The following is a 14,581-nucleotide window of genomic DNA, read 5'->3' on the forward strand; positions in this document are numbered from 1 at the left end:
TGATTTGTTATAGCAACAACAGGTCATTGAAAGCAACCAATGACAAACAAATGATAAAATCCTCCTCCTCTCCAGCGCATGCAACTTCAATTTAAACTCAGCCTATTTTCAAGCTGAGCAAACCTGTTGAGCGTCAGTGAAAAAAGGGTGTTGGCGTCTGTCTGACTCAAGAGTACGTTCGTCTATTGTGTGTCGCTCCATGCCCGACATTTCCTATTTTCCCCCTACACACATCTCCATTTGGGTTTAACGCGTGTCGGAGGTAAGTTTGAATTTTTTAACAATTAGAGTTCGAGTGAATGCTCAGCTGTAGTTTTATCAAAAGTATGAGTATGTTATTTATTCTATGTATCTCAAGAGAAGAATAGGCTAATCTTGTTTTAAGTCATTTCTAAAATGTTGCTTAGCGCATCTTTGACCAAGACAAACGTATCACTCTATATGTTCTAGTAGTAGTAGCCTATCCCTAGTAAGACCTTAAAATATATGTAATTCCTTTATAAGGCATATCCTTCTCTTTATAGGCATATCCTTTTCTTTCCTGGCAAGAGTTGCTCAGATTTGGGAAAAAGTTGAGTAGCCTAACTAAAATACTCCAAAGGGTACAGTCTTTATTAGGATATTAATTATGTTTATAGAACAAAGCTCGAACCTGCATGTAATGTAGTTTCAGGTTGTAGCCTACAGTATAGGCCTATGCGAGACAGACAGAACGAGCGCATATGAGCCAGAGCCATGTGCAAGTAATATAGTGTTTCTGCGTCACGCAGATGTATTTGTTAACCTGCTTTTATGAATTCAGTTATTTACTCGGGCTGTTCTATAACAGTGTTCTGGATGTTGTTTGTAATATTCAAACAAAACGTCCATAACCTATAGGCCTAAAGCAACATTTTGACCATCGGCAACTTTTCTTCTCCTTTCTATTCCGTTTTGCAAGGGTGTCCAGGCAGTCTTCTAAAAGAGGGAGGACCCAATTAAATATGCGTGATATTCAGTATGTTATCTGGCGCTCATGGAAAACAACGGAACATGTGGTCCTTCCTTTATTGTATTCAATACATTTTTCTAGAGCCAGATTGTTAATGTCTGTGGTGCTCATCATCCAGCTGTGCTTTGATGGGTGGAGGGGTGGTCAGGCTTCATGATGCGATACTAATGTTACAGGTCCTCTCCCATTAGCACTTTTTTTTTTTTTTACTGGATCAGAATATTCAGTATTTTATCAAATTAATGTCGTAAGATAATATGTTTGGGACTGGTAGGCTAGTTGGTGTGCTGTCCTCCTGTAATGGAAAATGCATCAGTGTACATGCCCCTGTGTGTGGGGAATTACATTTGAATGACCAATTCTGTTCAACAGCTTGGTGGTACCCTTCACACACTATTGTGCCAACCCAAACCATAGGCTACCGTGCTGGCTTGGATATTTTATTTTCATATTGTCCTTTTCAGCATGGCTCCTGCAACTATGGTGATGCGTAACCATGCCAACACAGTACAGCATGGCTCAGTTATGTTCTGCTCACTAGTGTGACATGGGTAAGCTAATAGAGATTTTGAAATGGTATGAATGATTGATCAGTAGACAGACATGTTATTATGAAATTGCTGTTCTATTTCAAGTCTGATACAAAAAGTGCCTGTCCCAAGTCTCCTGTAAGCTATGCTTATGGATCTGTGATAACAGGGGTCTGGGGTTCTGGTACAGTGCAAACAGCCCAGCTGATAAGAAGCCTGATAGAGCTGTTATCCTGGACTGATCTTTATTCACTGTGGTTACTCCAGCACAGTGCTGTTGCTAAGGTGATTGATACTGACAGACGGACTTAAAACTGACATGTAAATGTTATCTCACACTCAAAAGCTAAACGTATTCTACGGCCTTCAGTGGGTCGCCTACTGCCGGCTCTAATCATGCACAATGTTTGTCTAGACCTAAAATACAGATGAGCAACGTTCAAAAGTGAGGACCCCGGAGAGACTGCAGTGTGATCACAGAGTGTGACGCTTATTTATTCTGTGAGACATGACAAATCACAAGAGATGATAGGTAAGCCATGGTTCTATTTTTCCGCAGTTTAAAGCTCATTTGACTCAGATTCAGATAATTAGGGTTCATCACACATTCACCATAGCAACACCACCACTCTTTACTTCAGATATATGAATAGCTTATTTCAAGGCCTCACTGCCTCAGAAGCACAGCAAAGCAACACCAAGGTCTTTCCCTTGAAGGGAAGGCCGCATGACTTCTTTAAACAGTGGAGCTGCTGTTGCTGATATTGTTGACCTTGTGGCTGTGGGTAGGAGGGATGAGTCATGGCTATAGTATGCCACGTCCCCCCTCTCCATTGAGCAGCCAGAGGGACACATGGCCCTGCTTTGCTCCTGCAACTATTTCTTCATCAAACACTAACAACAAGTAGTGGCTTCAATAGCCATCTATGGCTGACTGACAGAAAAACAACACTCTGTATGAAAAAATATCGACTACAGTTTACCCAGCTAACTTAAAACGTTCACAGAAATGTCTAGTACTCGTTTCTGTCTGGTTCGGTTTTGGTTGTGAGACAGCTTGGAAGAATGGACCCATAACATTTTTAATCTCAATTCTGACAGCATGAAAGAAATAGGTTAAATATCACATATTCTTTATTCCAGATGTAATATGAATACATACATGCAATACTGTATTGCTCTATCACAGTTCCTTACCACATTAGAATGGTTTCCCAGTGTGTGTGTGTTCCTATTATACCTCAAAGGGTGCTGCCTATTCTCAGCGACATGTTTTGTTCCAAAATTAGCTGCACGCTAGATTCCTGTGTCCAGGCACCACATCCTTTATGAGCCAGCCCATGGCCAGATCCCAGATCCTCTCTATGGGGAAGCAAAGAGTGAACCTGTATGAGTATGGAGAGGGGACTGGGTCATAGTGGGAGAAGTACACAAACAGACATACACATCTAGACTCATCCACACACACAGGACATGCTCAGCTGTCATTGAAGCTTTGCTCCTCAACCTGACAATCTTTCAGTGGTATTTTTGTATTTATTTAACTAGGCAAGTCAGTTAAGACCTAATTCTTATTTACAATGACGGCCTACCTCAGCCAAACCCTAACCCAATTGTGATACTGGAATCGAACCAGGGTCTGTAATGGCACCTTTAGCAATGAGATGCAGTGCCTTAGACCGCTGCACCACTCGGAAGCCCATATTGTGGGATTTGAAAAGACAAACGTTCCTGTTCCGAGGCCTCATGGAACTCTTAGATAAGTCATATGGCAGTGGACCCAACTGGCATTACGTCTCTCTGCCTCTGTAGTGGGGGAAACTTGATCTCCAGTCCTTGGTCTCCAATCCTCCTCATGTTGGTAGGCAGAGTGAATAGAGGGAAAATATAATAATAGAAGAGACTTCACAAACACAAAGAAAACCAAAAAATCCTAGATTTAATCCATTTCACAAGTACCTTTACAAGTAACTTTACACAAGTAATTTCCCGTAGTCCTAGGACGACCTTTTGAATCATTTGTTATAAAATCACACATTACATTAGGGATAATCTCATTTGAAAGCTTCCAGTGATCCACCATTACAATGAGAACTACAACATGGTAATGAGTTTACCTTATAAATGAATGGCCTTTTCAGGCAGGGCCAGGAGTCTATGAGTAGCTTCATCCTTAGCTCCTTTTATCCCTGTGGGTGATTTGAAGAAAAATGACCACAGGCTCTTTGAAGCCCTTAGATCCAACCTTATAGGCATCTATTCTTCCTCAGAAATAACTGTGAATACAGGGTTCTGCACTGTACCAGACATTCTGGAATATATCTCCTGCGATTCTTAATGATACTGCAGATGGAGGGGTCTGGACCCGCTGTAGAGTAATGGGTGAGTCGTGACTGACTGAGATGGCCAGGTGGAATGACAGGAAATTAGGAAAAAAGAAAGGGAGTGAGTGTGAATAAGGGAGTAAGCACAGGTGTAATGAGTGAATGTGTGGGGGGGGGGGGACTGGTGTGGGTGTGTACTCATCGTAAGTTTAGACAAGACCCTATTGTGAATGAGCAGGTTAATGAGTGAAGTGGGATAAAAGGAGGGCAGTGCAAGGCGAAGAGACAGGGGTGAACCGAGTCGTACTGTTACCACACAACGGCCGATTCTTTCTTTGCTTCAGGCATTCAGTGGCAGGGAGGCCAGCGTGACCCATGGTAGAACACTAATCCCATTATGACCAGGCCTGGTCTCCAGGGTGAATCTGCCTGGTGGGGAACTGAGGGGATGGCTAAGCACGATCAGCAGCGCTGCCTAGCATTGTCTTGAACAGACAACCAAGACCCCTAAACTTTGCTACATAAATCTCACAAGGTCAGCCACCTCCACCCTTTGCTAACATTTACTCTAATATGATTCCCAACTTGAAAACGTGGAAAGAAAGAACCCCGGGAGAGTCTACCTCTCTCCCTGTATTGAATCGTAAACCATCCACGACCGATATTTTGGAGGGCTTCCCGCTTCTTGCATTCCCTCTCCCTCACCAACATTGCTGGGGAGATGGAGGGTGCGCTTGGAAAGAAACCAGGGAGGGATTTTTTCCCTGGTTGCTGCCAAATGCCAAATAGTATGACACTGCTATAAGATAGAGGGAGGCTCTTTGTTTTAGCTGTGTGTTATTGTAAAAGCTGTATTGTTGTTGTAGGAGCTGTAGTGTTGTTATAGGATCTGTAGTGTTGTTATGGGATCTGTAGTATTGTTATAGGATCTGCAGTGTTGTTATGGGAGCTGTAGAGTTGTTATAGGATCTGTAGTGTTATTATAGTAGCTGTAGTGTTGTTATATGAGCTGTAGTGTTGTTATATGAGCTGTAGTGTTATAGGAGCTGTAGCATTATTATAGGATCTGTAGTGTTGTTTTGGGAGCTGTGGTGTTGTTATGGGAGCTGTAGTGTTGTTATAGAAGCTGTAGTGTTGTTATAGGATCTGTAGTGTTGTTATGGGAGCTGTAGTGTTGTTATGGGAGCTGTAGTGTTGTTTTGGGAGTTGTAGTGTTGTTATAGAAGCTGTAGTGTTGTTATAGGATCTGTAGTGTTGTTATGGGAGCTGTGGTGTTGTTATGGGAGCTGTAGTGTTGTTATAGAAGCTGTAGTGTTGTTATAGGATCTGTAGTGTTGTTATGGGAGCTGTAGTGTTGTTATGGGAGCTGTAGTGTTGTTTTGGGAGTTGTAGTGTTTTTATAGGAGCTGTAGTGTTGTTATGGGAGCTGTAGTGTTGTTATGGGAACTGTAGTGTTGTTCTAGAAGCTGTAGTTTTGTTATAGGAGTTGTAGTGTTGTAATAGGATCTGTGGTGTTGTTATAGGAGCTGTAGTGTTGTTATACAAGCTGTAGGGTGTAGGGTCCCATAATAACACTATAGGAGCTGTAGTGTTGTTATAGGAGCTGTAGTGTTGTTATGGGAGCTGTAGTGTTGTTATGGGAGTTGTAGTGTTGTTATAGAAGCTGTAGTGTTGTTATGGGAGCTGTAGTGTTTTTATGGGAGCTGTAGTGCTGTTATGGGAGCTGTAGTGTTGTTCTAGAAGCTGTAGTGTTGTTATATGATCTGTAGTGTTGTTATGGGACCTGTAGTGTTGTTATGGGAGCTGTAGTGTTGTTATGGGAGCTGTAGTGTTGTTATAGAAGCTATAGTGTTGTTATAGGAGCTGTAGTGTTGTTATGGGAGTTGTAGTGTTGTTATATAAGCTTTAGTGTTGTTATAGGAGTTGTAGTGTTGTTACAGGAGTTGTAGCGTTGTTATAGGAGTTGTAGTGTTGCTACAGATGCTGTAGTGTTGTTATAGTATCTGTAGTATAGTTATGGGAGCTGTAATGTTGTTATAGGATATGTAGTGTTGTTATAGGAGCTGTAGTGTTGTTATAGGAGCTGTAGTGTTGTTATAGGATATGTAGTGTTGTTATAGGAGCTGTAGTGTTGTTATAGGAGCTGCCTTTACAAAACTTTACCATGGTAGTACAATGACAAAATAGTAGTTGTAGTTTTTTCATTATACTACCATGGCAGGAAAATACCAAGTGACCAAAAGCAAAGTAATTTATGGTACTCCCGTATTGTAACATTTACTACTCGCTATGCAATGGCAAAGTGTAAGTCTATTAAACCCCTTTTAGCTCATAGTGAAAAACCACAACACACATGGTCTAGTAGTGTAGTGTACCCTCTTAAACCCTGGAACCTGGATAGGATATAGTGAGAAGAATGAAGGGAGTCTGAATCCTTGAAGATTGTATCTGGTGCTTGTCCAGTATGTGGCTGAAAATAAATGTAGCCTTATCATGAGCAGAAACCAAAGGGGAGCGTGAGACAGTTGTGACATAAGGGATTTAGCTACCAAATCTCCTCGAGACTCCATTCCTGTCCAAATCAGTATCCAGCCCTTCCAGAAACATCATGTTAGGCAGAGTATGATCAAAGAAGGCCAAACCCCTGGAACTCTGCTCAAGCCCCAACATGTTTGTTATGTGGTTTCCATTGTCTCTCTTTCCCTCATGGATACTTTAGAAACCTGTTTGTAGGTTGTTGTAAGTGTGCTGATGGGTGAGGTGATTTCCTCTCTTTGTCTTTTATTCATAAGGTGTGATGGAAAATCACTGGGGTCTAGTTACTTTACGTTTTGGCGCTGGAGCCATGCTCAATGATCCAGCATTTTTTCCCTTGTGAATTTTCTACTTCTTTATATCATTTGACAGTTATATGATTATAAAGACATTATAACCCAAAACATATATTGAACAAGTGTCACACTCTGACCATTATTTGCGTTGTTTGTTTCTATGTTTTGTTTGGTCAGGGTGTGATATGAGTGGGCATTCTATGTTGCATGTCTAGTTAGTCTGTTTCTATGTGTTTTGGCCTGATATGGTTCTCAATCAGTGGCAGGTGTTTGTCGTTGTCTCTGATTGGGAACCATATTTAGGTAGCCTGTTTTGTATTGTGGTTCGTGGGTTATTGTCTATGTTATGTTGCTTGTTAGCACAGTGTTTAGTTAGTTCGTGTTTTTCCGTCTTTTCATTAAATCATGCATTCACACCACACCACGCTGCGCTTTGGTCTACTCAATACGACGATCGTGACAACAAGGAATAGCTGAAACATAATTAGGTTTGAAGGTTTGGCATGAGATGAAGCAAAGCACTCTGGGCAACATTCAAAATCACATGGGTTACGCTGCTTAGAAGCCATTTTGTACAAATCTAAATCAAATATGGGACTCCAGGGGAAAGCTAAATGTTGTGTCAGGTTTCTGTTGATATTGTAACTGGTGTGAGCCAGTTTTGGACACTGTATGAGTTGCCATTAGCTTCCCGGGTTTGAAAAGGTATAATCAAGTCAAATAGGTAGTGGGACAAGGGTAATTTAATTCTAACAAGTGGAGGCTTTTTGAGCAGCAGAGCTCTTGCTTATGTGGGTGTGAAAAGGGCAGGGAGGATGAGTGCCAATTTGCTAGGGTGCACTGCAGTCATAATGCTCAGCTACTTTATCATATAAAGTCAGCCTAATATTATAATATGATCATATTATTATGCCATTACTGTTTCCCTCAATTGTTTATGTTCTGTCTTCTCCAGGTGAGAGTTTGAAGATGGCAAATATCTCTGCTTTGATTTTATTGACATGTGAGTGGAAGGTCTTAAAGACCAATCATACACACCATACATACACACTAATATCACCACTTCCTGCTTAGGTTTTCCCCAAAGCTACCATCTCTGTTCATCTTGTTTTGCCCAGTCTTCACTCACAACTCTGGCTCAGTATTCAGAACAGTAGATACTACTGTATGTTTTGAGTGAGAGAGAGAATATATTTATGTAATGTTATGAAATATATATGGTTATGGATATGAATAGTATACCAATCTAGAACTAAATAGAGGAAGGATAGATTCATTGACCTTTTCCAGTGCTATTCAAGGTCAAAGCCGTTGAGAGACCACTAAAGTTACAAGTGCACTTGTCACAGGGACGGAAAGCTGACTTGTTTGGGACATTGTTGGGATGCCATGTTGTCAATGCATTATGCTGTGTGCTTACCATTGTGTCTCTTCTGTTAGCAGTTACGTCCCTTGTGTTCGCAGAGGAGCAGAAAGAAAGTATGTAACTGACAATACAGTTTTATTACTCTAAATCTTTTGACATGCATTAATATGGTCTCCAGATAAATCATTGATTCACAAATTAAAGTAGGCCATTCGCTATTTGCCCATTTTGAGGTTGGGTGCATTCCAGTTCTTTGTATTATTATTGAAGGTGTCTAGATGCTGTATAAACTGACCTTTGTCATGTTTTTGCCCCTACAGTGGAGGAGGAAGATCCATTTACCTTTGGTGAGCAGAGAGATACATCTTTTAGAACACTCAACAACTCTCAACATTCCTGGCTTACTGTGTATGATTAATGCTTTTTTCCTTTCACTCTCTCTCCCATTCTTCTCTCTCCTGCTCTCTTTCTCTCTCTCTCTCTCTCTCCTGCTCTCTCTCTCTCTCTCTCTCCCTCTTTCTGTGTTCAGATTATCACAGGCTACGTGTTGGGGGGTTGATCCTGGCAGCAGTTCTGTGTCTGATTGGCATCACCATCCTCTTCAGTAAGACTCCATCACATAAACACATACATACTCACACACAGTGACACAGTCAGAGCATGTATTTACATACATACTCACACAGTGACACAGTCAGAGCATGTATTTACATAGGACACAGATTACCTTGTGACCCTTCTTATAACAGGCGGACACTGCAGATGCAAGTTCAACCAGGACAAAAGGTAAATGATCTATCATATCAGTGCATGCTCAGATCAGTCCAGATCAGGGCACACTCTTTGTGTGAAACTGTACGTTTCAGGTATGTGTGTGTGTTATGTTAGCTAGGTGTCGTAATGTATAATAAAATGTACTGTGGTTTTCTCTCTGCAGGAGGAGGTCAGGAAGCAACGCCGCCCAGCCCCTCAACGACCAAGGTCTGTTCTCCTGACCTCTCAATCTCCTCTCTGATTGGCCCACATTTTACCCTGGATGATTCCTAGCCATCTGGATGCATAAGTCTTGGCTAGGAATATAATGAACATATATAACTGACTGGCATGTTTGAGTGATCATTACAAAATATCCTCTTCAAGAAAAGGGATTAGAAATCCGTTAACCTATTCAGCGTCTCACAAAGACACGTGGCTGGAACCAAAAATCTCATATTTCGACTCATCAGACCAAAGGACAGATTTCCACCGGTCTAATGTCCATTGCTCATGTTTCTTGGCCCAAGCAAGTGTATTTTTCTTATTGGTGTCCTTTAGTATTGGTTTCTTTGCAGCAATTCAACCATGAAGGCCTGATTCATGCAGTCTACTCTGAACATTTGATGTTGATGTTACTTGAACTCTGTGAAGCATTTATTTGGCCGGGAATTTCTGAGTCTGGTAACTCTAATGAAGGTCTGGGTCTTCCGTTCCTGTGGCGGTCCTTATGAGAGCCAGTTTCATCATAGCTCTTGATGGTTTTTGCGACTGCACTTGAAGAAGCTTTCAAAGTTCTTGAAATGTTCCGTATTGACAGACACATACAAGCTCAGAGAGAGAGAGTGAGAGAGAGAGTAGCACAATCACCAGATGGTGCTGCATGGTTTTGACAAAATAGTATTGGTTGCACCTTCATCACTCAGCCACGTCATTGCCATTGTTATCAGTGTTCCACAGATGCCTCAGCCACATTAGTGTCCAAAAGTATGACGGGGGCTAATGACTTTAAATGGGAGCTAATGACTGTTTCGCTCAGTGATGTAGTCGAGTCACTAAACCTTGAGTCCGAATCGAGCCCCCTGTGCTCGCTTCCGAGTCCAATTCTGAGTCACCAATGGTTGAGACACGAGTCCCTATTGGCTGAAGTAGTAGTCCCAGTGCTCGAGTCCTAGTCCAAGTGCTCAAGTGATTCACTGGGTCCACATTAACTCAAAATTAAGTAATTTACCCAGTCAAATATAGTGTAGTGGCAAGAGGAATTTAGTCAATAAATTGTTTTCTTTCTGTGTCACCAAATGTCTGCATATACTGTAGGCTAATTGTAATGTACCAGTGCCACGTTCAGTTGCAAAACGTTCTCGAATGTTGCAGATAGAAATTCCATGAATAGAGCCAACGTTATTCCTTATTCAACATGTCAGAGGCATGTTTGTTCTACATAGCATATTTCAACCTGAACATTCCAAAATGTTGCATCCTGCTGAATGCGCCCCAGATTGTCCATAAATGCAGGATAGAAAGAAAAATCGTAGCGCCGTGATTATGGGTCATATCTTTTGAATGATAAGGGCTAGAATCAAGCTGTTTCTCTGAGGAAAAAAGGGAGATTTGGCTTCATTGGCTACAGAACCTGGCTATGAAATGCAGTGGTGTCACGACTTCTACCGAAGTCGATGCCTCTCCTTGTTCGGGCGGTGTTTAACCCTCTGTTTCCCCCATGTCTTTGTGTGGTATTGTTAATTGTAAGTGCTTGTGCACATTTTGTTTGACTGGTGCGGGTCGGGTTATTGTGCCCATACTTTGTATTTCTTATGCCATTGGTTTTACTATTAAACTGCTCCGGCTATTATCAAGTTCTGCTCTCCCTGCCACCAGATACGCACCCCTTACAAGTGGGGAAAGTAGGAGGGCTGAGCGAGACTACAAATTCAAAGACAGCCTACTTTTCGATACTCAAGGGAGAGAAAAACATAGCTAGACTGTTGTTTTACTATTAAAACATAGCTAGACTGTTGTTTTACTATTAAAACATAGCTAGACTGTTGTTTTACTATTAAAACATAGCTAGACTGTTGTTTTACTATTAAAACATAGCTAGACTGTTGTTTTACTATTAAAACATAGCTAGACTGTTGTTTTACTATTAAAACATAGCTAGACTGTTGTTTTACTATTAAAACATAGCTAGACTGTTGTTTTACTATTAAATTCAATGCTGCTATTGTTTTTAATTTTGCAAAGCAGCTTGTGTTTCTTACCAGGCAAAGGGTAGCTAACTAGAAGTGGTGGTGACTGGCTAGCTACGGGGAAGCAAGAGAATCGCCTGTAGGGTTGAGTGCTATCCAGATTTTCATATCGTCAATCCGTTCTTCTTTCATCCTGGGATTTACGGTATTACCGGCTTAGTCAACAAGGGGCCATTAAAACGCAACAACAACAATAAATACACAAGTAATAGTAATTTCCATGGAGGCTGATATGCTAGATATGCTAATGAGTGCAAGCAAACAAACTAAAAGCAAAGACGGGCAATCCAGTTCATGAAGTTATACATATATAGGTAGAAGCTACTGAATGTCCTTTTTGGTGAGTTTGGACATTTACAAGCAAATGTCAACGACAAATTGTGCAAATGAATCAGTTTTGACGCTTTCTCTAGAGCAGCATGTGTACACGCTGTGTCTGTGTGGAGTCGTTAGGGCCACGGCCTGTCTGCCTGCTCTGCTCGGGGAAAAGGGCAGAGGAGCAGACTGAGGCTGCCGAGAACAAAGAGAACACATGCTAGGAAATCAAGATAGCGGTGACAGCTGTATAGATAACTCATCCAAAGCGCTTTGACTTCTCAAACACAGTAGAAAGCTAGCACTATATGATGCCCCGTCTCCTTGTTAATTCAGCCAGTTATTTGGCTTACTAGCAAGTTAAACCAAATAAACAGCTGGACTCACCTGCTCCCGCTTTCTCCCGTTGTGCTATTTACAAACAAACACGTGACTGGCTCATCTGTTCTGGTGAACTACAGTAAGCTTCATAATATAACACGTGAAATGAAGAACGCAATCTGCTTCATCTCCTAATTTATTGCACAAGTTGACTGCAGGTATTTACTTAAAAAGTAGCTACAAATATTACAACTCATTGAAAAACTTGTATAGGCGGAGCCGGAGCGGAGCTTGTCTGCCTATCTACCCACACTCATCGCTTGCTCCCCTGTAGCTCACCAGCTGATGTAAGCTGGGTGAGGCACATCCTTCCCACTGCTGAACAGAACTGCACTGTGCATCTGTGCTGCTAATATGAATTGTGCTTATCATCAAAAAACTCTTAATCTCTCATAAAACTCTTGTCCAGTCCAGAACTATAGCCATAGCTGTCACTGTTTTGCCTGTGATCTGCGGACATGGAGAACATGATCATTATGGCTGCCCAACGGAGAGCTGTATGTCTGTGTTATCTCACATGGCTTGGTAATGAATGCCTTTTAATGATTCCAGATATCAAGTAATCTTTCTTTCTGTCCACAGCTCGGGCCAGTGAGTGCTAGGAACCAAACTCCCACCTGGCAGCAGGTCAAATCGACTTCCTGGTTCTGCATCAATCAAGAGATAGAAATTGATGGGTGGAGTTGGCTTGTTTTTTGTCCAATGGAGGTTGTTTTTTAGAGAGTGGTGCTGTCTTCCCAAGAGGGAGGTGGTACTGTGCCATTGGTGATCAGAGGTGTGCTGCTTTTACCTGTGTTGCTGTTCTCCCTTCCGCCCATTACTCCTGTTTCTGCTCCGCCCAATATTCACACTGTAACTCACCACCAGCAAGCACACACAGACAGACAAAGCAGGACACGATTTTTCCCCATGTTCTTTGTATTTAAACAGATAACCAAAAGATGCTGTGTCGACTCACTCATTATTTCATTGCAATGTTTTTCACCTCTAGTAGCTCCACCTGTATGTGGAAAATATGCAGTAGATTTGACTGTTTGTGTGTGTTTTGAATTGACATACTGTCTCCTAATAATCTTACATGCATATACATTACTGTAAAATAGGTACCGGTAGCCATAAACTATTATAATGTCAATAACTATTCACACACCATTATCTTGATTATTCCTATATTAACTTTTTAGTTGAATGTAGAAAAGTGCACTGGTCTATGCAGAAGAATCTGTTGTATGATAAATGCAATGTTTTTTTAATAGTACAGAATATTAAAATTATTTCAATAAGCTGATGATATAGTTTTGATTGAGAGTGTTTGCCACCAAAACAACATTAATGTTATTTTAGTTTGTTAGATACCACACAAACAATTACTGTCCCTGAAGAGGGTTTTCTCCCCAATTGGCTTTTAGTGAGTCACGGTCTACAAGATGTTTCTTGGCAAATGAGTAGATGGTGTCTATGTTTGTAATTCAAATTAAAAGAGTTACCTTTTATGAAGGTGTCCAATGTTACATTACATTATGCTAATAGATGCTGAATCTCTAAATAAAATAAGTCTGATAGGCTCCTCAAATGTAAATCCTGCAAATACTTTTCTCTATTTGATGTAAGGCCCATGTCCTGAGTGGTTCAAATATACTTCTACATCGCCATCTACTGGATTACATGAGACACTGCAAAAAGACTGGTACAGTGTTTCTCAAACGCATTACAAGCATTTTTTTGAAAAATATTTTTCGAAACAGTGTTCACAAGACACTTTAATCTGTGGCCTTTGCAAAACAGTAAAAATCATTTTTAAAATGTAGTTGCCTTCTCAAACATACATTCATCAACATTCATCAACATTACACTGACTGTACAAAACGTTGGGAATACCGGCTCTTTCCATGAAATAGACTGACTAGGTGAAGGCTATGATCCCTTATTGATGTGACTTGTTAAATCCACCTCAATCAGGGGAGGAGACCGGTTAAATAACCCTTTTTAAGCCCTGAGACAATTGAGACATGGGATTGTGTGTGTGTGCCACTCAGAGGGTGAATGAGCCAGACATAATATGCAAGTGCCTTTGAACGGGGTATGGTAGTAAGTGCCAGGTGCACCGGCTTGTATCAAGGACTGCAACGTTTTTCATGTTTTTCATGTTCAACAGTTTCCCATGTGTATCAAGAATGATTCACCACCCAAAGGACACCCAGCCAACTTTACACAACTGTGGGAAGCATTGGAGTCAACATGGGCCAACATCCTTGTGGAATGCTTTCGACACCTTTTAGAGTCCATGCCCCGACGAATTGAGGCTGTTCTGAGGAAACAGTCCTTTACAATATGAACCATACGGTCTATGGTATGAACACCAGCTTATGTCATTATTTTAAAAGTGAAAGTGTGTCAAGGTCATAAATATCCTCCAGCACAATTAAGTATGTCCTTGCCAGTTTCCGAGCTACAGTCCAAATCCAAAACTCTACTCACAGGCATTCTACCTTGAATAGAGTATGGTAATGATAACAAAATCACCTTATCATGGATTACAGTGTATTCAAAAGTGGTCATGACGGGTCATGTGTTGCTATGGTAACTGAGATAAGAGGCTGATACGGGCTCTATTGTATGATACAACCAGAAGGTCACAGAGGGTGTGAATTAGACAAGAAGAAACAAGCTGAAGAAGAGCATTAGACCTACAAATTTTTGTGCAAGAGTAGTTTGCCCGGACCCATATTGAGCATACTCCTGGACTGAATACTCACTTTGGAAACTCAGTTTACCATGCTGTTTAGTCCAGAAGTAGACTTAATTTGGGTCCGGGAGACAGGCCCCGCATGTATTATTTGT

The 14,581-nt window shown here is 41.2% G+C and overlaps 1 protein-coding gene across 6 annotated transcripts; it reads left to right on the forward strand.

The window, feature by feature from the left end:
* Positions 1–127: 127 nt before the first annotated feature.
* On the forward strand, positions 128–13,028 carry LOC110538573 (phospholemman). 6 transcript variants are annotated; one of them, XM_090193285.1, is made up of 11 exons: positions 128–262; positions 1,456–1,542; positions 1,712–1,806; positions 1,937–2,053; positions 7,632–7,679; positions 8,117–8,155; positions 8,363–8,389; positions 8,572–8,646; positions 8,792–8,828; positions 8,980–9,023; positions 12,323–13,028. In XM_090193285.1, the coding sequence occupies exons 4-11, from the start codon at positions 2,047–2,049 to the stop codon at positions 12,340–12,342; spliced, it is 297 nt and encodes a 98-aa protein (XP_090049411.1). In that variant the 5' UTR covers positions 128–262; positions 1,456–1,542; positions 1,712–1,806; positions 1,937–2,046; the 3' UTR covers positions 12,343–13,028. The 6 variants fall into 6 exon arrangements, with proteins under 6 accessions (XP_090049411.1, XP_021481163.2, XP_021481189.2 ...); XM_021625488.3 differs by lacking the exon at positions 1,712–1,806; XM_021625514.3 differs by lacking the exon at positions 1,712–1,806 and having other exon boundaries at positions 8,120–8,155.
* Positions 13,029–14,581: the final 1,553 nt, after the last annotated feature.

The sequence above is a fragment of the Oncorhynchus mykiss genome, chromosome 2 (genome assembly GCF_057628025.1).
Source record: "Oncorhynchus mykiss isolate SJ-2025 chromosome 2, ASM5762802v1, whole genome shotgun sequence".
In the NCBI taxonomy this organism is placed as follows: Eukaryota; Metazoa; Chordata; class Actinopteri; order Salmoniformes; family Salmonidae; genus Oncorhynchus; species Oncorhynchus mykiss.